This window comes from Delphinapterus leucas, chromosome 2, assembly GCF_059928025.1.
Source record: "Delphinapterus leucas isolate spDelLeu-1000000601 "Yukka" chromosome 2, BTC_Dleu_Yukka2, whole genome shotgun sequence".
Lineage (NCBI taxonomy): Eukaryota > Metazoa > Chordata > Mammalia > Artiodactyla > Monodontidae > Delphinapterus > Delphinapterus leucas.
In genome coordinates this window covers 140,729,331-140,754,544 of record NC_143130.1, presented here as the reverse complement: position 1 = coordinate 140,754,544, position 25,214 = coordinate 140,729,331, and the positions used below count along the sequence as shown (strand labels likewise).

The 25,214-nt window shown below is 33.5% G+C and overlaps 1 protein-coding gene across 3 annotated transcripts in view; it reads right to left on the bottom strand.

Moving 5' to 3' along the window:
* Positions 1–1,429: 1,429 nt before the first annotated feature.
* The window catches only part of PPM1A (protein phosphatase, Mg2+/Mn2+ dependent 1A), a 43,063-nt gene continuing 19,278 nt past the window's right edge, over positions 1,430–25,214 (bottom strand). For 2 of the 3 annotated variants that reach the window (XM_022570442.3, XM_089907780.1), the window contains 5 exons: positions 11,478–12,331; positions 9,045–9,162; positions 4,761–4,869; positions 3,280–3,337; positions 1,430–2,330 (listed from right to left, as the gene is read on the bottom strand). In XM_022570442.3, the coding sequence (XP_022426150.1) occupies positions 2,301–2,330; positions 3,280–3,337; positions 4,761–4,869; positions 9,045–9,162; positions 11,478–12,311 (1,149 nt within the window). In that variant the 5' untranslated portion in view covers positions 12,312–12,331 and the 3' untranslated portion in view covers positions 1,430–2,300. Of the gene's footprint in view, positions 2,331–3,279; positions 3,338–4,760; positions 4,870–9,044; positions 9,163–10,957; positions 11,103–11,477; positions 12,332–25,214 lie in introns of those variants that run through there. The other variant, XR_016392183.1, reaches the window with a different exon arrangement.

The following is a 25,214-nucleotide window of genomic DNA, read 5'->3' as shown; positions in this document are numbered from 1 at the left end:
TCTCTCACTTCCAGGCCTAATTTCAGTACTAATAATTTTAACATTTTAACAGAGGAATATTTTAACCTCCTCTTTTTTAAAGACCCTCAAATTAAAAAGTCTCTAAATATGCTACTATGGTTTGAAATATAGCTTTCCATCACATATTTTACTTACAATTTAAGATTTTGCATCTCAAAATCCAGTTCAAGTTTTTGAAATTTCCAGAACTAAAAACTTTAGTCTACTTAAAAAATTAAGGAATTATAATAGGAATTTAGTTTTCAGTACTGGTAATCTATACTAGAAGCACTGGTATTCATTAAATGTACATTTAGATGCTTACAGTCATAACTTAGAACATTATCATACTTCGCACTCTACCACAGATTTAGACATTAAGCATTTATTTGTAAGTTAAGTACGGAATTGGTTCTTTAATTCCAACTGTTATGAATTTCTAAATATAAATAGCACTTGTTTTTCTTCATGCCGGATTAAGATATAAATTAAATACAATTAAGTTACATTTAATCACCTCCCAAATAAGAGGGATAATGAAAAGATTTTGCTGGCATATAACTACTTAAGTCTGAGATATTTCACATTACTCTTCCCAATACTCCCCTAACTTTACATTAGTTTTAAGGCTATATATACAAATACGTATATTTCCAAGTTAGGGAAAAAACAAATATAACAAAATTATACTACCTTTTATACACAGTTTTGATTTTGTATTCAGTGTTGTATTTATATCTTACATTTTAATAGTTTTCTAGTGGGGAATCTGCTTACTGAATGATTAAATTACATGGTGATTAAATACAATATTCAACCTAAAGAGACAAAAATACAGAAGGGCACAGAACAGTAGAGTCTTTTCAATGTGACAGATTTTAAAACTTACTTTCACATGCTTAATCAGAGGAATTTAAGCCTAAATTAAATAAGGTTATTTTTATATCTACAATTCTTTAAGCTTTTTAAAGTTATTTTTAAAGGCCGACAGCTAAATATTATCAACATGCTATATTTCAAATCACTAAATACATCTTAACTATTTGGATTCTAAAGACATGGGCTAATTAAAAATCACAGACACACACACACTCACAAACACACATACACCCCTACGATAGATTGTTAGATTGTCAAGCTTTGACAATTATTTTAACTAAACAGTAGGCAAATTCAGGCTGATAACACATCTAAATGAAAAAATAAGCAGCCTGAAAGAAACCCATTTAAAAATAGATCAAAGAACAACAGAGACTTAAATCTTTTATAGTCTTTCTAATGGAAGGGAAACAGTTCCATTTATGCCTTGAATTACAGTATTTTCCAATTAAAAGAGACTAACATCTTTCCCCATGAGAAAAATTCTCATTTACAATGGTATGGTGCTTTAAAATAAGGGCGGAGTAAAGGAGGAATTACACATACATGATTAAATTTCTTGTTTGTTAAATCAAGCTTTATTGATAAAATGGAATTCAGGATATCTTACTAGGAACAGCAGCAGGCCCAGCCAATCATGATAGCAAAAATGTGGCAGTCTCCTACTATTTGTAGGAAGCTGCTGCTTATCAATTAGTAATTAAATGTAAGGACTTGTAAAAGAGATGCAAAGAATCAAGGCATTTTAGCCCCAAGATTGATATTCTTATGAATATATTGTATTACCTGCAATACTCACGGCAACAAGGAGAGAACCTAGAACAGTTAAATGAAGGGACCAGCTTTATCGACAATGCCAATCCCACTGCCAAAAACATTAAACTAGTTTTCAATTAACTCCCTGGATATTCAGCTTTGTAAGATTTTGGAATAATTCTCCATAATCACGTGCACATTTGAGCGTCTAGCTGACATGGCTGCTGCTCTCCCTGTCCCAACCCCAAGTCCAAACACAGCATGACTTGAAAGGGCTATATATCTGTTGCGTCACACAACAAGCCAAACATTTCTTATAACTTTGATAGTGATTTAAAGCAGTTCATAATTAAATATGAGCATTTTATACAAGGACAATTATACTTTACAAAAAACAAAATCATACAACAAAAATTGCTGGAGTCTGATTTACAACATGAATTATGGTTTGAAATCACGTTTACATAAGTCTCAAATTTACAAAAAAAAAAAAAATCAGTTCTGGGCTAGCTGTGGTACTGCTGAAGTTCTCTGGTGTAATCACTCTCACCCACGTCATACACGCCCTTCTTTAAAGTTGAAGATGGATGTTTAAAAGGTTCAAGGAAGTTGAGCTGTACTCTCCTTTGGAGGTGAAGGTAAACTCCATGGCTAGATGAGCAGTTTCACCACATATCATCAGTTGAAGTAGAGTCCTTTATAAAAGGAAACAAAGCAAAACAAGGAACTAAATTAAAACTTAGAGATGCATTATTTCCTGGGTAATGCAGAAAGATAAGGTTTTGTAAAGCTGACCTTTAGAATATAAATGTTTTCTAAAATATATAATATGTGTACATGTGTTTATGAAATATCAATATTTAATCTGTTCAAAGAATTGTGAACCCTTTGTTTTGTTTTGGAATAAAATATTTGAAATATGATTTTACCATGAGGTTGACCAAATGTATTTCTAAACCAATCGACTACTAAAAAGAATTTTATTTTTCTCTTCAATAAACCCAATTTATTTTTAGAACACTACCTTTACAAATTTTTATTGCATAAAAACCTCAAGTAATAAGAGATTTGAGGAAGTTTCATAATGCAATATATAAAATATTTCAGAGCCAGGCCCAAATGATTTTAAGTTACCACTTTTCTGTAATCACCATACTACAACAGAATTGTAACAGGAAACTTAACTGGAGAATAGGGCATTCTAAATGTCTTTACATAAACAGAATTCTCTAGTATTTAAATGAGATATGCAGGGTTCTTGGCAAAGAATGGGCATTAATGGAGATGGGCATTCTGAAGCTCTGTTACAGCTGCTTACAAAACTCAGAATTAATTCAAGATTCTGAGCAGAGATATTCCCAACTTCAAAAAAACATTTAGTGGCGGAAAACTTCTGAAGTTGATTGCTTGGAGAGGCTTAAAATCCAGAATAATTAAAAGGGACTTTCTTCTTTTTTGAGTTAAATGGCCACTCACCATGATTATATCCTCAAGCACTAGAACTGTGGTGCTGGCAGAGTTCAGAGCAGTCAGGGGTGTGTGTAAGAGAATGGGTGCAATGAACAGCTCTGCAAAAACAGGTAGGAAGGATATGCATTTAGAGTAGAGGGGAAGGGAAAGCAGAGGGAGCTCAATGCCACTTACAGTGTCATCATTTTTGTATGGATTCAGTCTATTGTAAACGGCTTCAATAACATTCCGCCTAAATTTAGAAAAAAAATGCAGAAAGTTAATTCTTCAGAGCACAAAACTGCTTAGTAACTCATAGCCAGGTGTTCGTTAAAATGTCAAAGATACTCATACACTTAAATTATTTTAGTTCTATTTCTTACTGTCAATAAGTGAGCCATACTTTAAGATATTTGGGCCCCACTGTTAAAGTAGTGGTGAATTTATTCTAGAATGTAACACTCTACTAATGCAATTAATAGAAGACAAAACAGTCATGGCTTGGAAAAAAAATCAGTCTATATGGGCTACTTCTGTTTGAACTGGCATTTAGTGGTTATGAGTCAGAAATGACAATGCAGTTCTTAAGATATAATATTAATATATTCTGGTTAAGAGCTGAATGTTGTGAAGTAGAAATAACTTCAATATCTGTTATGGTAAAGTAATTTAGGTATTTTACACTTAAATTTCTGCTTTTCATAATGCCCCTTTAAAAAAGCGCTATTAAAACTGAAATGTCAAATATGACATTTCCCTGGCAAGTCTAGGAATTACTTTTTGTATAATATTTTATTAAAAAATCAGTAGTGGTATTTATAAGTTACAAGCCTCCCTACTTACAAAACTGATTTGAAGCAATTTTATAGACAGTCATTTCACAGATCATATCGGAAGAAACAATTTCCAAAAAATAAAACCTTCAAACAGGAAGTTTTACAATTACATGAAATGATTAAAGAACATGGCTACACTTACAGCTCAAGTGGAGGATCAAGGAAATTAGTCAATATATCTTTGTAGGTCAATTACATGGATATCTGAGGTAAAAATGTTTTAAGCCTTGAATTATAAAATTGCTTAAAGTCTCTACTGTAGTTTATAAAGATGTAAGTTAGTATCTAACACATATTAGCCCACAGTTCTAGGAACTAAAGTGAAAAGAGAAAAAGCAAGAAATGCATCTACCTATCTTGCCTTACACCAAAACCCAACCAACCAGCATCAACAACCAAAAACACTAGGAAAATCAGAGATACAGAAAAATGGCCCAGATGGAAGAAGAGAAAAACGCTCATCCATGGGGTGTTCAGTTATCCAGGGATTAAGAAAATCAAATTATAATAGTAGGAATAATAATGACACTTAGAATTTTGTAGTACTATGTAATTTAGTTTAAAAATTTCTTTCACTGTATTATCTCATTTATGCTATATGAGGCAATTAGTGTAATCCAAGCCTCCACTGAAGACAGCCTTCAGTGTAATTAGTTACAATGATATTCTGATACCTATTCTAAGTAAGCACCATATATCATTAATACTGAAAAACACCGAACCACAGCTTAAACATTTTGAAGTCACTTTAGAAATTAGGTAAATACACATTTGATCAACGGACACCTAACATTTTCATGTACAGAGATAGATGGTAAGAGTACGCAGAATATAACTTACTTGCTTGCCAATTCACCCCCTGGTGGGAGGCTGGGGATGTTCTCACTCGCTAATGTACGCATCACATGGACTAAGTCAGGGACGCCTTCCCCCTGCTTCTTTATGATTTCTGGGAATCAGAAGTACTTTTTTTGTAAGTGTTATCCAAATTTAATAATAATTAAAAAAACTGAAACAAAGATAACTTAGGTTTTTAAAGATGGCATTTACCACATCTGAGATTTTCTAAACTATATAAAAAAATAAAAATCAATTTGACCTTTGAAAATTGATGACAAAGGGACGTACAAAATGATACAAGAGATACAATACTTTCCAGAAACTTCAAAGAATGAAAATAAACAAGATAAAAATGTGAAAAATTTTCATATTGAAATCAATGTATTACCATAATCAGGGATATGTGTGTACAAATGAGGATATTCCTCTTAAGATGCCAACTAATTACATCTGAGGAGATTAACTCCTCTCTTTAGACTGGAAACATGTTTCCTGAACTTTGCCCTAAAAATACAGTACACAGATTTTTAAAAAAAAATAATTTCAAGATTTGAAAAAAGAAAAAAAAAAAAACCTTTAAGTATGGGGGATTTACTGATTATATACTAACCCAAATCATATTTACATATGTTTATATTTGCAAAATGATACTTAAGTAGCATGTGCAGAACAGGTCATGTACTTGAACACCACTCTCAGCTTAACTTTTGTCTAAAATATCTTTAAGCAATAAATAGATATATACCATTTCCTTAGTTGATTGTTTGAACAAAGCCTACAGAATGGAAAAAGGCTAAATTTCAGGACAAAATTTTTAAAAAGAAAAAATTTGATAAACCATACAACTGTATTTAAAATGGTTAATTTCAAAACATTCAGTTATTAAATGGATAGAGTGATATGATCGGCAGTGTTGCCATGCAGATGCATATTGTTATTCATACCACAACATACCAACCATTATGCACAGACAACTTAAAGAGCTCTCAAACTATTCACTTTAAGTACAGGAAGTCTTTACCTGGAGTTTCAGCATATTTATTCTAAACGTAAGATCATGCCAAGGGTATTTGTAAGTTATATGTTCAATTTTTTGTTTTCCATTATTTACACTAAGAAATTTTCTTTGTCATCATTGTAGATCATTCTAGTTCTCAATTTGTAAATACCTTTGAAAATAACAATGCATGTAAAGACCTTTCATCCTTTGATCAAGCTTCAAAATATTAATTCATCATTAAAGCCACATATTAAAAGACAGACATTGCTACCCATACTTCTTTAAATGGCTCAAACTGTCCTTTGAGGATTAAGGCCAAATTTTACCATCTTTTATTTTTTGCTTTTTTTTAAACCAGTCTTTAATCTGAACAAAAAGCAAGGATCTCAGATTTGGTTTGCCAAGTTCCTTTATTGTATAATCTTTAACATCTAGTATATTTATTCTACATGATTCTAATGCTGGAAATTTGCTGTACAAAAATAAAGGAATTTGATGTTGACCTAAACTGCACAATTTCACAATCTAAAGCTGTAATACACTTAACATACAGTCTCTGCTAAGCCAATACAATTATTGGATAGATAACTAGATACAATATAAATGAACACTGATGATAAATTCAATCAATGATGGTTTCAGGTCTAAAAACATTACCTTGAATCATCTATATTTGATGTTTCATACATCTCCTTTGTTAAAATATAAAAATTAGGATATTTTAATTGTGAATAAAATTACAGGAAGACAAATTCTTTAAAAAAATAATATAAGACTTTAAAAACAGTTATATCTCCTATTCCACATGGGACAATACACTTAAACTATCTGACCATTAATACTACACTAGCCTTGATTCTTTGTGCTTTAAAAAATAAAGAAAAAGAAATTTTAAGAAATATTCCTTTAATTGCTCTTGGACTATACATTTTAATTAGAATTGTAAAAAGACTGAATGCTTTTATTAAGGAATATATATGTATAGAATATCTATGTTCCACATACTCATGTATAAACATATTCTGCCCCCGCCCCTCCACCAAGCCTGAGGGATTCTATCAGTTATCTCCAAATTAGCAACTTTAAAGCTTGGGCAGTCAGTAGCAAATAAAAATACATACATGACACAAGTATCCTCTTAAACTGGCTTAGAAGGACCACAACCTTAAGTGGTATGGTTTAAATCATGAGCTGAATCTTTTCACAACCCTAGAGAGTCAAGTATTTAGAATATCATAGGAGGAGAGCTAAAAAGCCTTTGTCCTTTTCTGTGGTGTGGACAGAGAAGCCAAAAGTATTCAAAGCAAATAAAATGAGGTTTAATAGGTCACAGCAATTTAGTGAAGGCATGTATTTAAAGAAAGAAAAAAAGAAAAAGGTATTCAGTGCCTGTTTTGGAAGCTGATTGCAGTATTTATCACTTTTTAAGATATATAACAACTTTTACAATGCAAATAGTTACATTCTTTCTATGTTTTACATTCTTTCTATTCTTTCTATGTTTTTAAATATAGTAGTGGTTTTTAATTACTGTAATATTTAACTAGATGCAGTCTCATCAAATCTACCTCAGTAAATAATACTGTATTTAATTTATGACATAATAATCTCCAGTTGAACAATACAAGTATAACAACACTTCAACATACCAAAAATATTGAGGATTAATGTAAAGTCTGTTCAGGTGGCAATTCTTGCTTGATAATAAGCAATATAAAACTTAATATTGTAACATAAAATTACTTATCTAAAGCAATTATTTAGAATTGCATCAAAAACTTAAGAGTGCACACTAAAGAGAAAAAATAGCAATTCATTTCTAAAATTTGACCCCATTTCACAGTAAATAAAACTAATTATTTCTTTAAATTGATAAGAAAACATGTACACTCAGGTTAAAGTGCCAATAAATTAAATATCAACATACCCCAATACATATTCTTCTTCAGGTTTCATATTTTTCCACTAACCAGCAGTTTGAACCAATGTGCTATGACTTGGTAGCATTCTAAATATTTTATCTCACTGATAACTTATATTGAAATGAACCACTTAAAACAAAAAATTTCCAAGACCCTTGGAAACAGTGAGGAAACAAACTCATTGAATAGTATGTCCAGTGAATGAAATACTAAATACTATATACACATACTAGATATATCACTATCAAGTAGGTGAGAGAAATAAAAACAAAATAGCAGCTCCAGACAGTACTGAAAAATCAAAACCAACCATAATTCTAATATCAGACTAATTATAATTGGTATCAAACAGCAAAAAGGGAGAAAACAAAATTAAAGTGCATATTAATTTTAATAATGCAGGCACAGCAGGATATAATAGTGTATCAATGTTTACATGCTATTAAAGGTCTTTAACGTGCAATGTAATGACATTAGGGGCCAAAAATGCATTTTAACACTATTATTGGCATGTCAAATTTTTCTCCTTAAAGAAACTGCATAATCTACATGCTTATTGCATATATGCAGTAAACTGGAATTCTCTGGGGAGACTTAATAGTTATGGCAAATAGTAGCTGCATCAATGATCATTTAAAAGTTTTTCAAATATTTAAAGGCATTACACTTGAGCTACAAATACCTTTCTAATTGTCTCAAAGTAATTTGCAGAATTATGACAAATATACTTCTGTAATTTCCAACTTATTTCTTGATTTTATTCAGCATTTGTATTTCTGCCAGGTAGAGATATATGCCAGGTATGTCTTCTATTCAGGTTTATGTTGTCTAGGTGAGGCAGTTTATGGCTTAGGCAAGAAGCTTTGGAACAGTTTAAAATAAATTTTTAAAAGCTGTGGCACATGAAAGTTGTTAATAACCAGGCTATGATCTTCAAGTTATTTTTTTAAAGTCCCAAAGACCTTAAATTCATACACACAGCTTTACACAGAAAGATGGTATTCAAATTATCACCATCATAAAAAATCTGTTTATAATTAAATAAACCACAAATTAGACTTTCCTAGCATAAAATTATTCATGCCAATGAATTCATAAAGAATTTGAAAGCACACAACACTTTAGCCTTTTTAAACATAAGTATCCTGAACAGAATGTACTGGGCCATCCGAGTTGCTATTTCTAATATAACTGTGATAGGACAATAACAAATATCTAAACAGCTACTACAGAAATGCCCTTTCCCACTTTTGTACACTAAATGTCAAAGGCATGTAAAGATCTAAAAGCTAAAATGTTAAAGTTTGATTATGTTGAGGTTTTTCTTTAATAAAGCTACTTATTTTTTGTTAAATGATCCACCTTCTACTCTGCTTTCCAGGTACTTGTCCAACTCTGCCTCCTTCTTCACTGCTTCTGGCGATACTTTGGGTGCATTTGGAAAACAGATCAATATCACACTCATGTTGTCTCGACTTCCCTGGGAAGAAAAAAGTTTGAGAAAATATTGTTTTCTTTTTGCTCTTCAAAGCTTTGAGAACCTTTACAGTCATGCCAATTATACTTGTTCTAGTGAAAACATATATTGTTTTTAAGGAGAGAAAAATATACATGCACATGTGGAGCGGCACCCCCCAATACATATATTGTACATATGGTATACAGAATAACCAATACTCCAAAAGACAGGAGAGAAACACTACAGATTAAAAAAATGATTGTTGCAGTAGTAGTTTAAAGCTCTATAAAACAAATATTTCTGAACATTTACTGGTGGCCTACTTAACATGAAGTGATACCTAACACAAATACACATACATACATTCATTCAATTCAACAAGATAGAAAATTCTAGTGATATTCTTTACAACATGATTTGATCTGTAGTTACACATATACTTGAGAAATTTACTTTTTTTTGACAAGTTTACATTTAAAATAAATTATGGGGCTAATTAATTTGCTTCATAATAAGTAGAAATATGGAATTAGAAATAAAACTACATATATAAAGTTTATAAACCAGTTTTTAACTTTCATAATTTAAAAAAAAGGTTCAACTTTTAGGAAGTACATTTGTTTTTAAAGGCACCTAGATATTCAAAATGCTATAATTAAAATACTTGAATCAATTTTGGCCTCCCCAAAAATCAGACTTCCTCTTCCTATTAGTAATTGGAGTTCTAAAATTTTAAGTATTTAATTCCCCTATATGGGAAAATTGAAGTTATACCATTAATCTAAGCAAACAATACAAAGAATTTAATATTTAAAATATTGGGGGAAAATTGTATAAAAATGAGGCAAATGATAAGATACTGAACAATTTTTAAAACAGAGCATAATGCAGAAGAGATAAAGTAGAATCTGAGTCATAATTTACTAATATCTGAATCTGAACAAGTCTCTCAAGAAAACAGCTTTTAATTTAGTTAACAAGTATTTAACTCTCAAGCGCTACAGAATAAACCTAACAAATGAATGCTACTTTTTCCCTTTTTTATACTAAAAGGGACAAAGAACATAAGCATCCTTGTTTGGTTCCCCCCAAATTCAGAAATTAACAACAATAGTGTGTACTACCAAGTTGTTGCTCTATTGATTTTTTTAACATATGTGTTGGATGTTACATAAACCTGATTTTTAATTAAGATTTTAAGTACAGCTGGCAGTTGTGCATATAAAACCAGAAAGAATATTATGCTGACTTTCTATTTCTGAGTTTTAAAAGGACATCAAATATACAGCCTCAGAAGAGTTTTATAAAATCACCATTTGTTAAACAAACAAACACAAAGAATTAGTTAATGAGCATTACTGACAAAATAGAACTGTGGTGTAAAGAACACTGCACCTAAGTCAAGCACTTGGATTCTAGTCTTAGCGCTGCAACTAAAGAAGTAAATTGTGTAACATTTTTAACTTTTCTAGAAAAGGGAGCAGCATGTATCAATCACACACTGCTAAAACTAGGTACTTCATATGTATACATGAGTTCATCAACAGTCTTATGAGTTAGATACTATTTTCTCCATTCAATAGCTGAGAGAGGTGGAACAATTTGTTCAAGACTATAGAGTACAAAAGTAACAGAGGTTAAGATTTGATTCTAGGTCTGACTCTTAAGTCCGCAGAGCCTTCTCTTGCTCATCTATATACATGATCCCATTTGATCATTCCGACAACCCCATGAGACAGGGTAATAATATCTCTCTTTCTCTCTCTTTTTTATACAATTAAAGAAACTGATTTTCCAGACAATTTAAATAGCTTACCTGAAGTCATACACAGTCTCATACCAAGTTCTTCTGACTCCATGTCCAAGGCTATTTCTATTACATCACACCAAATGATCACTAAATCCTCTGTTGGTGCTACAGATTCATTAGACCATAGTGTCAAAGTATTTCCATAAATGTACTGAGATATCACATGGTAAAAATAAAATATTAAAATTCTAAAATGCTTTTCATATATAGACACTGAGGCTTAACCCTCCCCATTCCCTTTTTTAAAACATGATACAGTCTTTTACCTTTGATAAAATTCCACAATAGTAAAAAGCTCAAGTAGTCATGGTTACTAAAAATTCAGATTATAACCCTTGCATTTTTGGTAACCGCGTAATTTATTTCTAAGAAGTATTCCTATGTTATTTTCATAATTGATGAAAAGTATCCTGCAATTGTACCAAAAACTTATTTCTGAGTACTATAGGTTCTAAGATGATTATATGCTAGAGTAGTAATTAAGATGACATAAAATCATTTCATCTAAAAAAAAAAGTCTAGCTACCTTATACAAACAGGTGTCGACTACTTCATTGCAAACTTTCTCAAGGTCATCAGTGACTTCAAGTCTGGATCTTACAAAATCACAGAGCTCTTCATTTCCCATGACATCCCAAATACCATCACATGCAAGAATAATGAACTGATCATCTTCTTCAGATCTTTCAATATCATGGACTTCAGGCTCTGGTGACACAAGCTGCTCTGTAGGACCTTTTCCATGGACACATTTGTAATCGAAGTCTCCAAGGGCCCTTGACACAGCCAGAGAGCCATTCACACGTTGAATCATTACAGAACCACCTGCATTCTGAATTCGTTCTTTTTCCAGAGGATTACTTGGTTTGTGATCTTGTGTGAAGAAGTAAACTTTCCTGTTCCTACAAAGTAAACCTCTTGAGTCTCCACAGTTAATGAAATAAGTATGTTGAGGAGAAATTAAGACACCCACAGCTGTTGACCCACTTCTATCAGCACCATGTTTCTTCTCTGACATAACTCTCATATGTTCATCAATCTCCAGAAAACCTGTTCTGATTCCATTCTTTACATTTTCCACAGAGGGTGCTCCTGTAGACCCTTTAAAATCCTGGTTATTGGTGATGTGATCTAACAAATGCTCACAGCAGTATTTGGCAACCTGAGAACCAGCATGCCCATCATACACAGCAAAGAATGACCATGTTTCAAGTCCACTTGGCAAACCGATCACAGCCGTATGTGCGTCCTCCATTTCAACTCGCCAGCCTTGCATGCTGCTTAGCCCATATCGCAACCCATTACCCTGCCCCTGGGCATTATGTTTTTCCATCTTTGGTTTGTCTAAAAATGCTCCCATTATGTCTTGATCCTCTAGGTCTGAAAAGGAAAAGAAACAGGAAAGTTAATAGCTATCTTATAAACAAACTACATATCCAACAACCTTTTTAAGAGAGAAGGAAATACCAAGAAAGCTTTAAATAAGAATTCACAACTCTTGTGATAAGCAGACACTCACTGCTGACTTGGAACCTGATGATTAACAAGGAAGAATTGGGGGAAAGGCTGTTCAGGCACAGCTCAGAATGTACAACAGGCAGAGAGAAGTAAGCATCATGATAAAAGTAGCTGATCTGACACTCTCCCCAAGGAACAAGTACTTGAAATAGAAAAGAGACTTGGCAGTGGCCATCAGCTTACATGAACCATGTCAAGTGGTTAAGGATGCATTGAATATGTGAATCTCTTAGGAAATCTCAGAACTAAGTTGTATGTATATATTAATCAAGAAAAAACAAATAAATGAATTCACAGGACATACCAAAAGCCTACTAATTCAAACATCTTAGTTGAACATTCAGGATTTTCCAAAGTTTGATTCCAAATATCTAGTTTTATTCCTACTACATCAACTCTCTGAAAAAGTAGAAAACGATCTACTCACAATGATTCAAATTTGCATGCTCCTTCCCTTAAGTCTTTCCTCCTTACTTATAGAAATAAGTATACCCATCTAACGTCTAGCTCAAATTCTACCTTTTCCATTGGTTTTTCAGTCTCTGAAAAGCCAATAAGTTATTAGATACCTGTAAGTGGTTCAGCCTCAATTTTCAAGTTGCAAAGCAATTATACATACATATAACAAAGACTGTCATATGTAGATATAATAAAATTCATCTACTGTAACCTAATCTAGTGGTAGTAACACGTATCATCATATGGTACTCTATAACCATTTGGTATAAACAGAAAAGGAGATCAAAAGGTCTAGGACAGCACTGTGGACAAGCCTGAAAGCTTAGCTAATCTAATCCTTTCTCAATAATCAAAAGCTAAAACCCTTGGTCTGGAATGAGCTTACACAAGGCAGGAAGACAGTTGGCCTTTACTAGAGTAATGGCCTAGAATGTAGAGACTTGGGGTCCAAGTGATCAAATGAGCCACAATTTAATGCAATCTGAAAGAAGGATACAATGAGATTTAATGGAGGTTAAGGTGAGATGGGAAGGGGTGGGGAAAAGTACCCAGGTAAATCAGGATGCACTTAGGAGATTAGGGGATTGATGATGCTAAGCTCTGAGAAGAAGCTGGGAGAGAGAAAGGAAGAAGAAAAACAACTCAGAAAGGAAACAGTTTCCCAGCAACCTCTCCCTCCTTCTCTATCCTACAAGGGCCAAACTAATACACAGCAGAGAAGTCTGGCTGATTGGTATGATAAAATGATCTCCTGCCTACTTGTCTGTGTCCTATTACAATTCCACTAATGGAGGTTAAATAATGAAAACTAGCCATTATTCATTCCTTATGGTGGTATTCATCAAATTACCTTTCTGACACCAAGTTGATACACAATATGGCAAGGGTGAGTGTTTTGATTGGACAAAAGATACAATAGTAATGATACCTTAATAGCAGACAATGTTTAAGATGAATTCTAAATCACTGATAAGTGTTTTACAACTGTTACCTGAAGTCATTCTCAACAACACTCTAAAGTAGGTAATAATATTATCTTCAATTTATAGATGAACTTTAGTGTGACTAAAGAACTTGGCCAACGTCACTCATCAGACAAGTTGAGGGGAGTCAGGTCTCTAATTCAAGCCTGCCTGGCTCTAAAGCACCATTTACTACTACAGCAATGGTCTCAGTCATGGCTGTACAAAAGAATTATCTGTGGACCTTTTGAAAAGTTAAGATTAAAAAAACCAGAATTTCCACAGTAGGGCTGGAATCTAGGCATCTGTGTATCTGTTGTAAAGATTAGATGGAAAGCCTAGATAGATAGGTAGATAGAAGATGATTAAGCCATGGTGAGGTTAAGTCATCTGCTGAAGGTCAACAGCAAGTTGCCTCATCTCTGTACCTCAACTCCTTTAGCTAGGCTAAAGGGGAGGTGGGAGGTGTCACAGTCAGCCCTCCATATCTTCGGGTTTGGATATGGAGGGCCCACCATATTCACCGTACTATGCTATTTTATAGAAGGGACTTGAGCATCCACACATTCTGGTATCCATGGGGGCTCCTGGAACCAATCCCTGCAAATACTGAGGAACAACTGTATACTTAAGACACTTGATACCACCAATCTAGCATTCGTCATCTGTATAATGGGCATATATTAATACGTACTTCTGAATGTTGCTGCAAAGTTTAAATGAGGTAATGGCTGCAAAGTAGCCACATAGAGCAGAGCAAACATGAGGAACTCAGCAAATGGAAACTATTTAATTATGACTACATTCCCACATACACAACACATCTAGATTCTGATATTACCTAACAGGGATCTTACTCTCCCTCTCCCTTTTATAGAAAAGTCCTGTAGTTATTTTCCAGAGACATATCTATCTATCTATCTATCTATCTAGATATAGATAGATAGATATAGATATGAAACTACCAAACAAATAATTCTTTGAAGATAAACAGGGTATGCTTTCTAAAAAAAAACACCCCAACTTTTGAAAAATATATATTAGAAATATAAAAATGTAACAAACCAAGTCAATCATCTGATAAAATTTTAGGTCCAGCTCTACTGCAAATGCAAAAATATAGTCAAGGGCAAATAATTTTGTGTCTGGACTTTTACATACTGAAAATAGGTGATTCAGAAATCTTACCTCCTGGGATTCTGAATAATTTGTAGAAGCCTGGTGAAGCAGCCAACTACAGCTACAAAATACAGCAGATAGTTATGTAAAAATAATAGCTATCAGAAACTATTTACTTATAAATACTATGACATAGTACTTATAAATATGTCATACTTATAAGTACTATGACATACTGTAAGTACCTATAAGTAAATAATTTTTACTTTTAAAAAATACATAGTTAGTTTCCATAAGTGGACTACTAAAGAGTATTTTATTTAGTCAAGTTATTAAATTGGCATGTATCTACAAACAGTAAATCCCAAGGCGATTCAGTTTGCCCATGAAAGTTTAAGTTGGTTTCTGAGAGAAATTCTAGTTCTCACCTAGTGTTAAATCTACTCTGAGCACATGCTGGGTCTCACCACAACACTAGCATTATCAGAGAATCTGAACATTTCAATACAAAGTACTATGACAATCATAAGACTGAACTCATCTTTGATATAATCAGAAAATTTGGTGACCATTTTTGTCTTTTAAAACCCAACAAACTCCCAAATTGAAAAATCCTAAGGCTGAGTCAGGAAGTATTCATTAAAGTTCAGCGACTGCCTTTTATTAAGTAAAACCGATCTCACAATCATAATGAAGAGTCTTGAACCTGGTCATTTGGTTTAATCCACTCAGAATTATCCCAAGTTAAAAAAAAGCTCTATATATTCATTCCACTGTTAAGATCCCTAAGCACCATATTAGCCATGAAACAAGAGTTATTAAACTGACAATTCTGGCAGAGTCCTTTAGTAAAAAATTGAAGACTAAAACACTACAGGGTTCTTTTCTGTTTACCTATGGACACACAGTATAATACAGAATGCCCTGGTGCTCCATTAACAGAGGACAAAATAGACTATGTAAACAATGTTGAGAAAATTATATTCTCTTAGTAATTGATATCAGAATTGTTCTTACAGCAAGCCCTACTTTTTCTGAGAAACACTACTTTGATCAGATATGTAAGTAAGGGGTTAAGGATCAAAAGATATACTCAACATAACAAAAGATCACTGCTAAACAAGCATTTGAAGGAGGGTAGATGCTGCTAACTTTTGTTTGATGAGCACTGAGATAGGTTTGATTATAAAAACTGGGGAGGAAAATCTGGACTAGACCTCCATAAGAAATAAGAAATCTAAAGGTTGGGGGAAATCCAGAGGGAAGAAACTATATAGCAAGAGAGACTTGAGGCTTCTTGGGGGAAAAGGGAAAAAATGGAATACCAGTTAGCAGCACTGGTAGCAGTGTATAACATGGCAACATTGAAGTCATTTGCAGTGAGGAGTGAACTCTCTACTACTACCAAACCTTTGGTATAGCCTACATTGCCCACTAATGCTTATGTATGAATAGACTGTCAAAGATGAGGACAAATGGTCAGCTGACCTCTGGAATGCACGCTTACTGAACAATAGAATACTAAGCAATTTATTGCATAGACGGGGTTCAGAGAAGATGCACAAAGTCCTTGTGGCCACATCTCTCTGCAAAGGATAATCTAGGCTACATAAACTACTTTTAACTTCCCAAGCTATGAAACATGGTAATTCATAAATTATATTTTGTAATCCAAGGCAACCATCTCAAAGTTATCTATGGTAATGATACATAAGCACATGAACAAAATTTAACACAATTTGAGGAGAAAAAAAAGATCAATCTTGGGTAATTTTTCTCCCATTTGGAGTCTGAAATTTCTAATCATTACAAAAATAGTCACACATTTATATGTACAAATTTGATTTTGATAACTTGTATAAATAATCAGAGCCAAAATGTAGAAATGATCTGTCTAAACCTATTTTACAAATGAGACAGTACAGAGAAACAGAATGACTTGCCCAAGGTCAAAAAGCTAGTTCAGCACTAAGCCTGAGAAAAGGACCTAGGTTTCTGGACTAACACTCTAATTCTCCTACACAAGCCATCCTGTATATCTGCAAATGAAGTAATGGAAATCTAAAAATGTAGACTTTTAAAAAGACAACACACAAGGCAGAGAGGCATGGAAGATGGTCACCGAAGAAAGCAGAAACTTCTTTTAGTGTCATTTCTTCCTCTGCCTACTCTACATAATTTGTGTTCTAAACTACCAAAGGTGAATGACCAAAAAAAGAGGAGGGAAGGAAAGGTAAAGAAGAAGAGAAAAGGAAGAAAAGCAAGAAATCCAACTTTTATTTTTTGTGCGAGACTCATAGAAAACAACAGTGAACTAACTGCAATTTCTGGCAATGCCAATTTCAAATACACGAGCTAAATAAAATATAATAATGAGCAGAGAAAACTAAGAGGATGTATTTTTAAAGATTCAGAAATTAAAGGTGGGGATTGGGGGTGGGTGGGTGAGCTCAGTATTCATTAGCTCCAAACTAGAAAACACCCATCAATTTATGAGATGACACTGAATGAATGAAACAACTGCAAGCTGTCAACCAAAGCAAAAACAAAAAAAGCAAACAAACCACTCTGAAAGTAGGTTCATGGAAATGAAAAACAATTACTGAACTAAAATTTTCAAAAGAGACAATGATAGCCAAATAGATACCACAGTTAAAACAATAAACAAAACAAAACAATAAATGAGATCACTTTGAGGAATTCTTTTAGAACTCAGGTCTTTCCTCATCTTGATTCCAAACATACAAACCCACCCATGTTGGTACCCATCCTATCCTCATACCTTTCTGTTATAACAGAGTACTCTCTGTCCTCTCACTTAAGTTAAATCCCTCTGTTAGAGCTTTGGAGCCCATGCTTCAAAGGAATCTTACACAATTTATATGTCTTCCCAGGAATAATAACGTTACTATCCTCTTTCACTCCTTTATATTCAACCTCCCCCTTTCTATTGCAGTCCAACTTTTAAAGACACTCAAATGTCATCCATTAAAAATAAGTCTTTAGGGCTTCCCTGGTGGCGCAGTGGTTGAGAGTCCGCCTGCCGATGCAGGGGACGCGGGTTCCTGCCCCGGTCCGGGAGGATCCCACATGCCGCGGAGCAGCTGGGCCCGTGAGCCATGGCCGCTGAGCCTGCGCGTACGGAGCCTGTGCTCCGCAACGGGAGAGGCCACAGCGGTGACAGGCCCGTGTACGGCAAAAAAAAAAAAAAAAAAAAAAAGTCTTTAGGTGACTCATTCCCCTCTAGCTACCTCCTGCCTCTTTCTTTCCCCTACAGTTCAAAGTCTTTTAAAAAAAGTGTTGATGCTCCGAACTGTTGTCTGGCCATTCCATCAAAACAAGCTCGTCCAAGCTTAACCCAATGGACATTTTGGCCCTTGTCTGACTGACTGCTCAGAGCAGCACTCAACACAATACTCCTTGAAACACTCTTCCCATTGGCTTTTCAAGATGCTACACACTCCTAGCTTTCCTCCTACCCTAGCTTTTCCATCCTTGTCTTATTTGCAGGCCCATCCTCATCTCTCAAGCCATTAAATATTAGCATTCAAGGCTTAGACCTAGGCCCTCTTCTCACTCTATGCTAGCTCCCAAGGTACTCTTTCATATCGTTTTTTCTTCTTCTTTTTTTTTTCTTTCATGGCTTTTGCCAGTGAATGGCACCATCATTCATCAAAGTGAATAGAAACCAAGGACATATCTTTGATACCTCTTTCTACTTTATCTCCCATCAGCCCAACATCAAGTTCCATGGATTCTACTTCTTAAGTATTCTCAAATCTGCCCAGTTTTTTCTCTAACACCATAGTCTTCAAGCTACCATCATCTTTCAATGCATTATTCTATACCAGCCTCCTATTTTGTCTCTTCACATGCATGCTGGCCTCCCTCCAATTCATTCTACAAACTGCAACCTTAGTAAACTTTTCAAAATACAAATATCAGTGATCATTTTGTAATCTACAGAAATATCAAGTCACTATGTTGTGCACCAGCAACTAACATAGTGTTGCAGATCAATTATACTTCAAAGAAAACAAAAAACCCAAAAAACAAACTCACAGAAAAAGAGATCAGATTTGTGGTTACCAGGGGTGGTGTGAAAGGGAATTAAATGGATGAAGGTAGTTAAATGGTACAACCTTAACAGTTACAAGATAAATAAGTACTAGGGATGTAAGGTACAATGTGACTAATTAACACTGCTGTATGCTATATTTATGTTTTTAAGATAGTAAATCCTAAGAGTTCTCATCACAAGAAAAAAAATTTTTTTTGTACCTACATGAGATGACACATGTTCAACTAAATTTACTGTGGTAATCATTTCATGATGTATGTAGGTCAAATCATTATGCTGTATACCTTAAACTTACACAGTGCTGTATGTCAATTATATCTCAATAAAACCAGAAGAAAAAAGATAATATAATACAAATTTCACTGTATCACTTCTATACTAAAAGTCATTCAATGGCTTTCCTCTCTTTGGGGGGATAATGAACTGCTTAATATGGCTCACATGAAAGCCCTGAGTAGTCAGGCGCCCATCAAACTTCTCCAGACTTACTTCATAATGCGCCGCCCCAATAACATTCTCTACTCCAACTGTAAGGGCTTTCTTACAGTACCTAGTACTTGTCATGTCCCCTTCCTCCAAATAACATAAACAAATGCCACTTCCTCTATAAAAAGCTATTCCTTCCTCTCTTACTCTACCCAATTCATACTCATTCTTCAGATTATTAACTCAAGTATCAGGTCTTCTGGAGAGCCTCCTTTGAATACTCGGGATTCCCCTAGCACAGCAGACCTTCAATAAACACTTGCTGAATGAATTAGCTTCAAAGAAAAAGCAGATGCAAGTATTAAAAATTTGGTAACAGAATGAGTACACCCAGGGAATAAATATAAACATAAAAAAATAAGACTTTCTGATGGACAAAACAGAGAAGCTATAATCAAAGAAAGAAATTTTTCCCTCAGTAGAAGTCTTCAAACTTACAAAGCTCACTGAATATCTAGGAGGATTAATTGCTAAAAACCCACCCCTATTCACCCACAACTGAAAAAATTCAAGGAAAAGAAAAAAAAAACCTATAACATAAGCTTCTAGGAAAATCTTGGGTAATCTTCAGAGGAAAGAGTATCAAATTAGTATCAGCCATTGCCAACTATAAAACTGACTACTAAAGTAGAGAATAAACAGAGTTCTAAGAGTTAAGGTTAATTACATAATCATCCAAACAATTATTCATGTGTATAGGGGGAAAGACATTTTAAGATATATAAGGACTCAAAAAAAAAAAGATATATAAGGACTCAAAGCATATACTCATACTTTATGGAAAATTCAAGAAAAAATTCCAAACAAGCAAACATCTATTATGTTTTAAAACTATTAATTTCATCTCTAAGACTTGTCATTAGTTTAACTTTTTAATAACATTACAGAAAGATAACCTTCTTAAAAATACTGATCTAGAAAAACAAAATCCCAATATATAAAGTAAAAGAACTTGGGAAGTGGCCCAATTATCCAAGTTAACACTAGGGAGACACTCTCATGTCTTTAGAATTATTCTCACATCAACAGCAAAGCACATATAAATCAAAAAACAAACAAAAAATCTTTCATAAGACTTAAAAGTTACAGATCTATCCAATATGAGACTTTGGACAAGTCCTTTAGCTTAATATCTAACTTTCCTTGCTGATAAATAATCAACCTTGATTAATTAACAAGGTAATTGTTCTGAGAAATGTGTAAGAAATTAAGTGAGAAGATTAAAATTTTAGGAATACCTATATAAATGGCATTAGTAAATTAATACTTTAGTCTAAAATCATGCTAATGAATTCCCATTTAAAAACTTATTCTCAATACCAAGATGATGATTATTAGATAAATAAGATTATTTTACTACAGAAAAGTCAACTTTTAAAGAAGGAAAAAAGAAAAAAGCAGCTACCAACTAAGACTACAAATTGGTAGCCTGAATTTGACCTTCACATATATTGTTAGTTCCTCTCCCCAAGCAACATGCATTCTCCAGAGTCCCCACTACTCCTTACTGACCATATCTAGACCATTTCATCCACTTTTCCACCATGGCATCTGAGTTTGCATCATTTGGTAAAGAGGACAATACCTGTGATTGTAACAGCATACAGTCCATGAGGATTTACTCTAATCTGATCTTTCACTAATGTGGCCACCTCATCCCAAAGTAGCAGTACCTGTAGTAGACTGAATAATGGCTCCCAAAGACATCAGGCCTTAATCACGTAAACATTACCTCATTTGGAAAAAAGAGGTCTGTGTAGATGTGATTAACTTAAGAAACTTCTGATTGGGGGGGTTGGTGGAGAATATCTGGGGTTATACTGGGGTCTCTAAATGCAATCACAAGTGTCATTATAGAGGCAGAAGAAAAGCTGACACACACAGAGGAGAAGGTGATGTGAAGACAGAGCAGAAAGAGATCTGAAGATGCTGGCCTTGAAGATTACAGTGATGTGGCTACAATCCAAAGAATGCTGACAGCCACCAGAAGCTGGAAAAGGAAGGGAATGCATTTTCCCCCTAAAGCCTCCAGATTGAGCACATTCCTGCAGGCTCAATGAAACTGATTTTGGACTTGTGACCTCCAGAACTATAAGAAAATAAGTGTGTATGAAAAATCAGAAACTAGAATATAAAAAGTATTAACAGAGCTAAGGAATGAAATTTAAGAGATAAAACATTATTGTATTATTTTAAATAACATGAAAAGCAATAATGAGAAGTAAAGAACTTATAGAAAACAAGAAGTAAAAACCAAAATAAGAAAAATCATCCAGTATGCAGATAGTAAGAATAAAGAGGTAAAAGTGAGTAGATTAAAGACACACACACTGTAGATTCAACTGTTTATTAGTACACTGTAAAATGAAAATCAAATAATGGAAGAGAAATTAAACCTCAAAGAAAGAAGAAATTAATCCTAAACTGAGAGAAAATTTGAACTTGATGATTCAAGGCATTCATCAAGTACTAGATAATTTTAGTAGAAACTGACCAATACCACAGCATAATTTGGTGAAGATAATGAATTTCAAGAATATAAGAATTTAGGGGAGGGATAAATTGAAAGCTTGGGATGAACACACACACACACTACTAAATATAGATAACCAACAAGGACCTACTGTGTAGCATAGGGCACTCTACTCAATATTCTGTGATAACCTATATGAGAAAAGAATCTAAAAAAGAATGACTATATGTATATGTATAACTAAATCACTCTGCTGTACACCTGAAACTAACACAACATTATAAATCAACTATACTCCAATAAAATTAAAATATTTTAAAAAATGAAAAAGAAAAAAAATATGAGAATTTAGACAAATAAAACATGCCAAAAAATAAAAACAAAAACAAACCAGGCTGGCCTCAAACTTCTTTGCAATGTCAGATGATAGGCAATAATGAACTAATACCTATAAATGTTGAGGGTAAAGGGGTATATTCCAAGAAATCTAGACCCAGCAATGTTGGCATTTATTATGAAGATAATAGAAAGATATTATCAAATATGCCAGCACTAAAGAGGTATATCATACATGTACCATTTCTGAAAAATCTGTTTAAAGACAGATTAATGCTATCAAGAGATTAATCAAAACAAGAAACTCAATAGTGGAGATGTCCTAGTATATAGGGCTTTGGGGTGGGCAAAATATACTAAGCAAATACAACCAAAAAGAAACCAAGGGTTGCAATTTTAATATCAGACAAAGGCAAGCATAAGGAATAAAGCAATAACGAGGATGGGTATCTTTTTTAAATTGATATGGGTGTTGTCTAAAATTATAATTTAACTTACAAATTTTATGTGCTAAATAACTATTTTTATGCCAGATAATTCATAGCACACCTATCAAAAACACTATATGCTGAAATCAAAACTATGTATTGTGTTCAAACACACTTAAAAACACTAATTAAAACTCAAACATTTATTGGATTGTATATTGAAAAACAAAAGCTTTATAGCTTTTCCTAATGCACTCCCACCGATCTCACCCGGGGGACCAAATAAAAGAAAGAAAAAGAAAGGAAACAAATGATACCATATTATCTGACTTTAATACAACAAACAGTAGATACTGGTAACAATAAAGAAAACTTCAAACATCTGGAAATTGCTTTAAAAGGCATGCTTCTAATCAACTTTTCATTGAGTTTGTATATTTTTACAATTACAAAATATTTAGAAACAATAATAATAAGAAAAATCTCATATCAAATTCTATGAGATGTAACCAAATCTTATTCATGGAAACTCATAGTTTCTTAGTAAAAAAGTGAAGGCCAGTATGCTAAATATTCAATTCAAGAAGTAAAAACAACAACCACACACATACACACAAAACCTAAGGAAAGCCGAAGGAATATGTTATGAAAAATTAAGGTAAATATGATAATTACACGAGAGAAAAATGATTAAAATAGGTAAACCACTAGTTAGCCTAATTGAGAAAAACTACAATTCAAACTTAGAAACCAAACAGGCTAAACTCACCTCACAGGTAGGTGTTTTTTGTTTTGTTTTTTATAAAACATACTGTATAATTCTTTGTCAATAAATATGAAAATATGAAGGAAATTGACAATGCTCTAGGAAAACAAATTACCAATTTTCTTTTTCCCCCCAAGAAGTGACGGAATAAAGACCAGTAACTCTGGAACAAAATGAGAAAGTTATCAAAGAACCATCTTTAGAAAAAGCTCCAGGGCTCACAAGAAACAAAAAGCAAAAAGGCTGAAGAACAATTCGAGGTTAAAGACCGAAAAAATATGACAACCAAGTGGAATGTGTGATTGTGCGCTGGCTTATATGTATTTGTGTGAGCAAAGAGAATATGCATGTGTGCACATAGAGGGAAAAAAGAGTTTATAAAAAAATGTGGCAAAATGTTAACAACTGGTCATTTGGTAAATATGGAAGTTCACTGTATTCTTTTTTTTATATTTTCTGTAAGTCTGAATTGTTTTCAAAATGAGGTTATTAAAAATAAAAGTGCATTAGACAAGACAATTTCACAACCAAGATGTTTTAAGCCTTAAAAGAACATGTAACTCCCAAATTACCTAAACTACCTAAAGAAGAGAGAAAAAAACTTATCACTTTTTATGAACATACACAATCCTGACGTAAAATTTGACAAAGATAGCACTAAAAAAATAAACCTATAGTCCAAACACATTCATTAATACAGATGCAAAAAACCCCAAGTAAAATATAACCATATATTACGGAATAAAGACAAGTAACGCTAGTTACTTACAAGTTACCAAGTAGGGTTCATTTTAGGAATTTAAATACATTCGGCAATCCATTAATATAAGTCACCTCTTTAAAAGTTAAAAGGAGAAAAATCGGGCTTCCCTGGTGGCGCAGTGGTTGGGAGTCTGCCTGCCGATGCAGGGGACACGGGTTCGTGCCCCGGTCCGGGACGATCCCACGTGCCACGGAGCGGCTGGGCCCGTGAGCCATGGCCGCTGAGCCTGCGCGTCCGGAGCCTGTGCTCCGTGAAGGGAGAGGCCACGACGATGAGAGGCCCGCGTACCGCAAAGAGAAAAAAAAAAAAAGGAGAAAAACCATATGATCGTCTCTGCATAGGCTATGATATGATAATACATATTTCAAGCCAGAAGGGAAGCATAGTGATTAGAACAATTCCCAAGAAAGAAACAAGAACAAAGATACCTGCTCGTATCTCTATTATTTAGCAATGTCTAGAAATACTGATCAATGCAGTCACATTAAAAAAAAAAAAAAGCATAAAATTATGAGATCATATTATTACTTGCAGATAACGATTATGTGATGGCAAACTCAAAATCTAAAACACTGTTAGAAGAAAAAGTTCAAGAAGGCTATGTGACTACAGAAAATCATATAAGAAAACTATTAACAATAATAATCATTTAGAAAATAAATTAAAATGTCAGCAAAGGTATATCTGAATAATTAACAAGAAATATTCATGACCTTTAAGAGCCTCAGAATACAAGACATTATTTTTTCTGAGATAGGAAGATTCAATATTGTAAAGACATTTTTCATCCCTTTATTAATAATAAATTCAATATAATCACAACTGGGTCTTTTTGTTCCCAGACCTTGATGAAATGATTCCAAAATTCATAT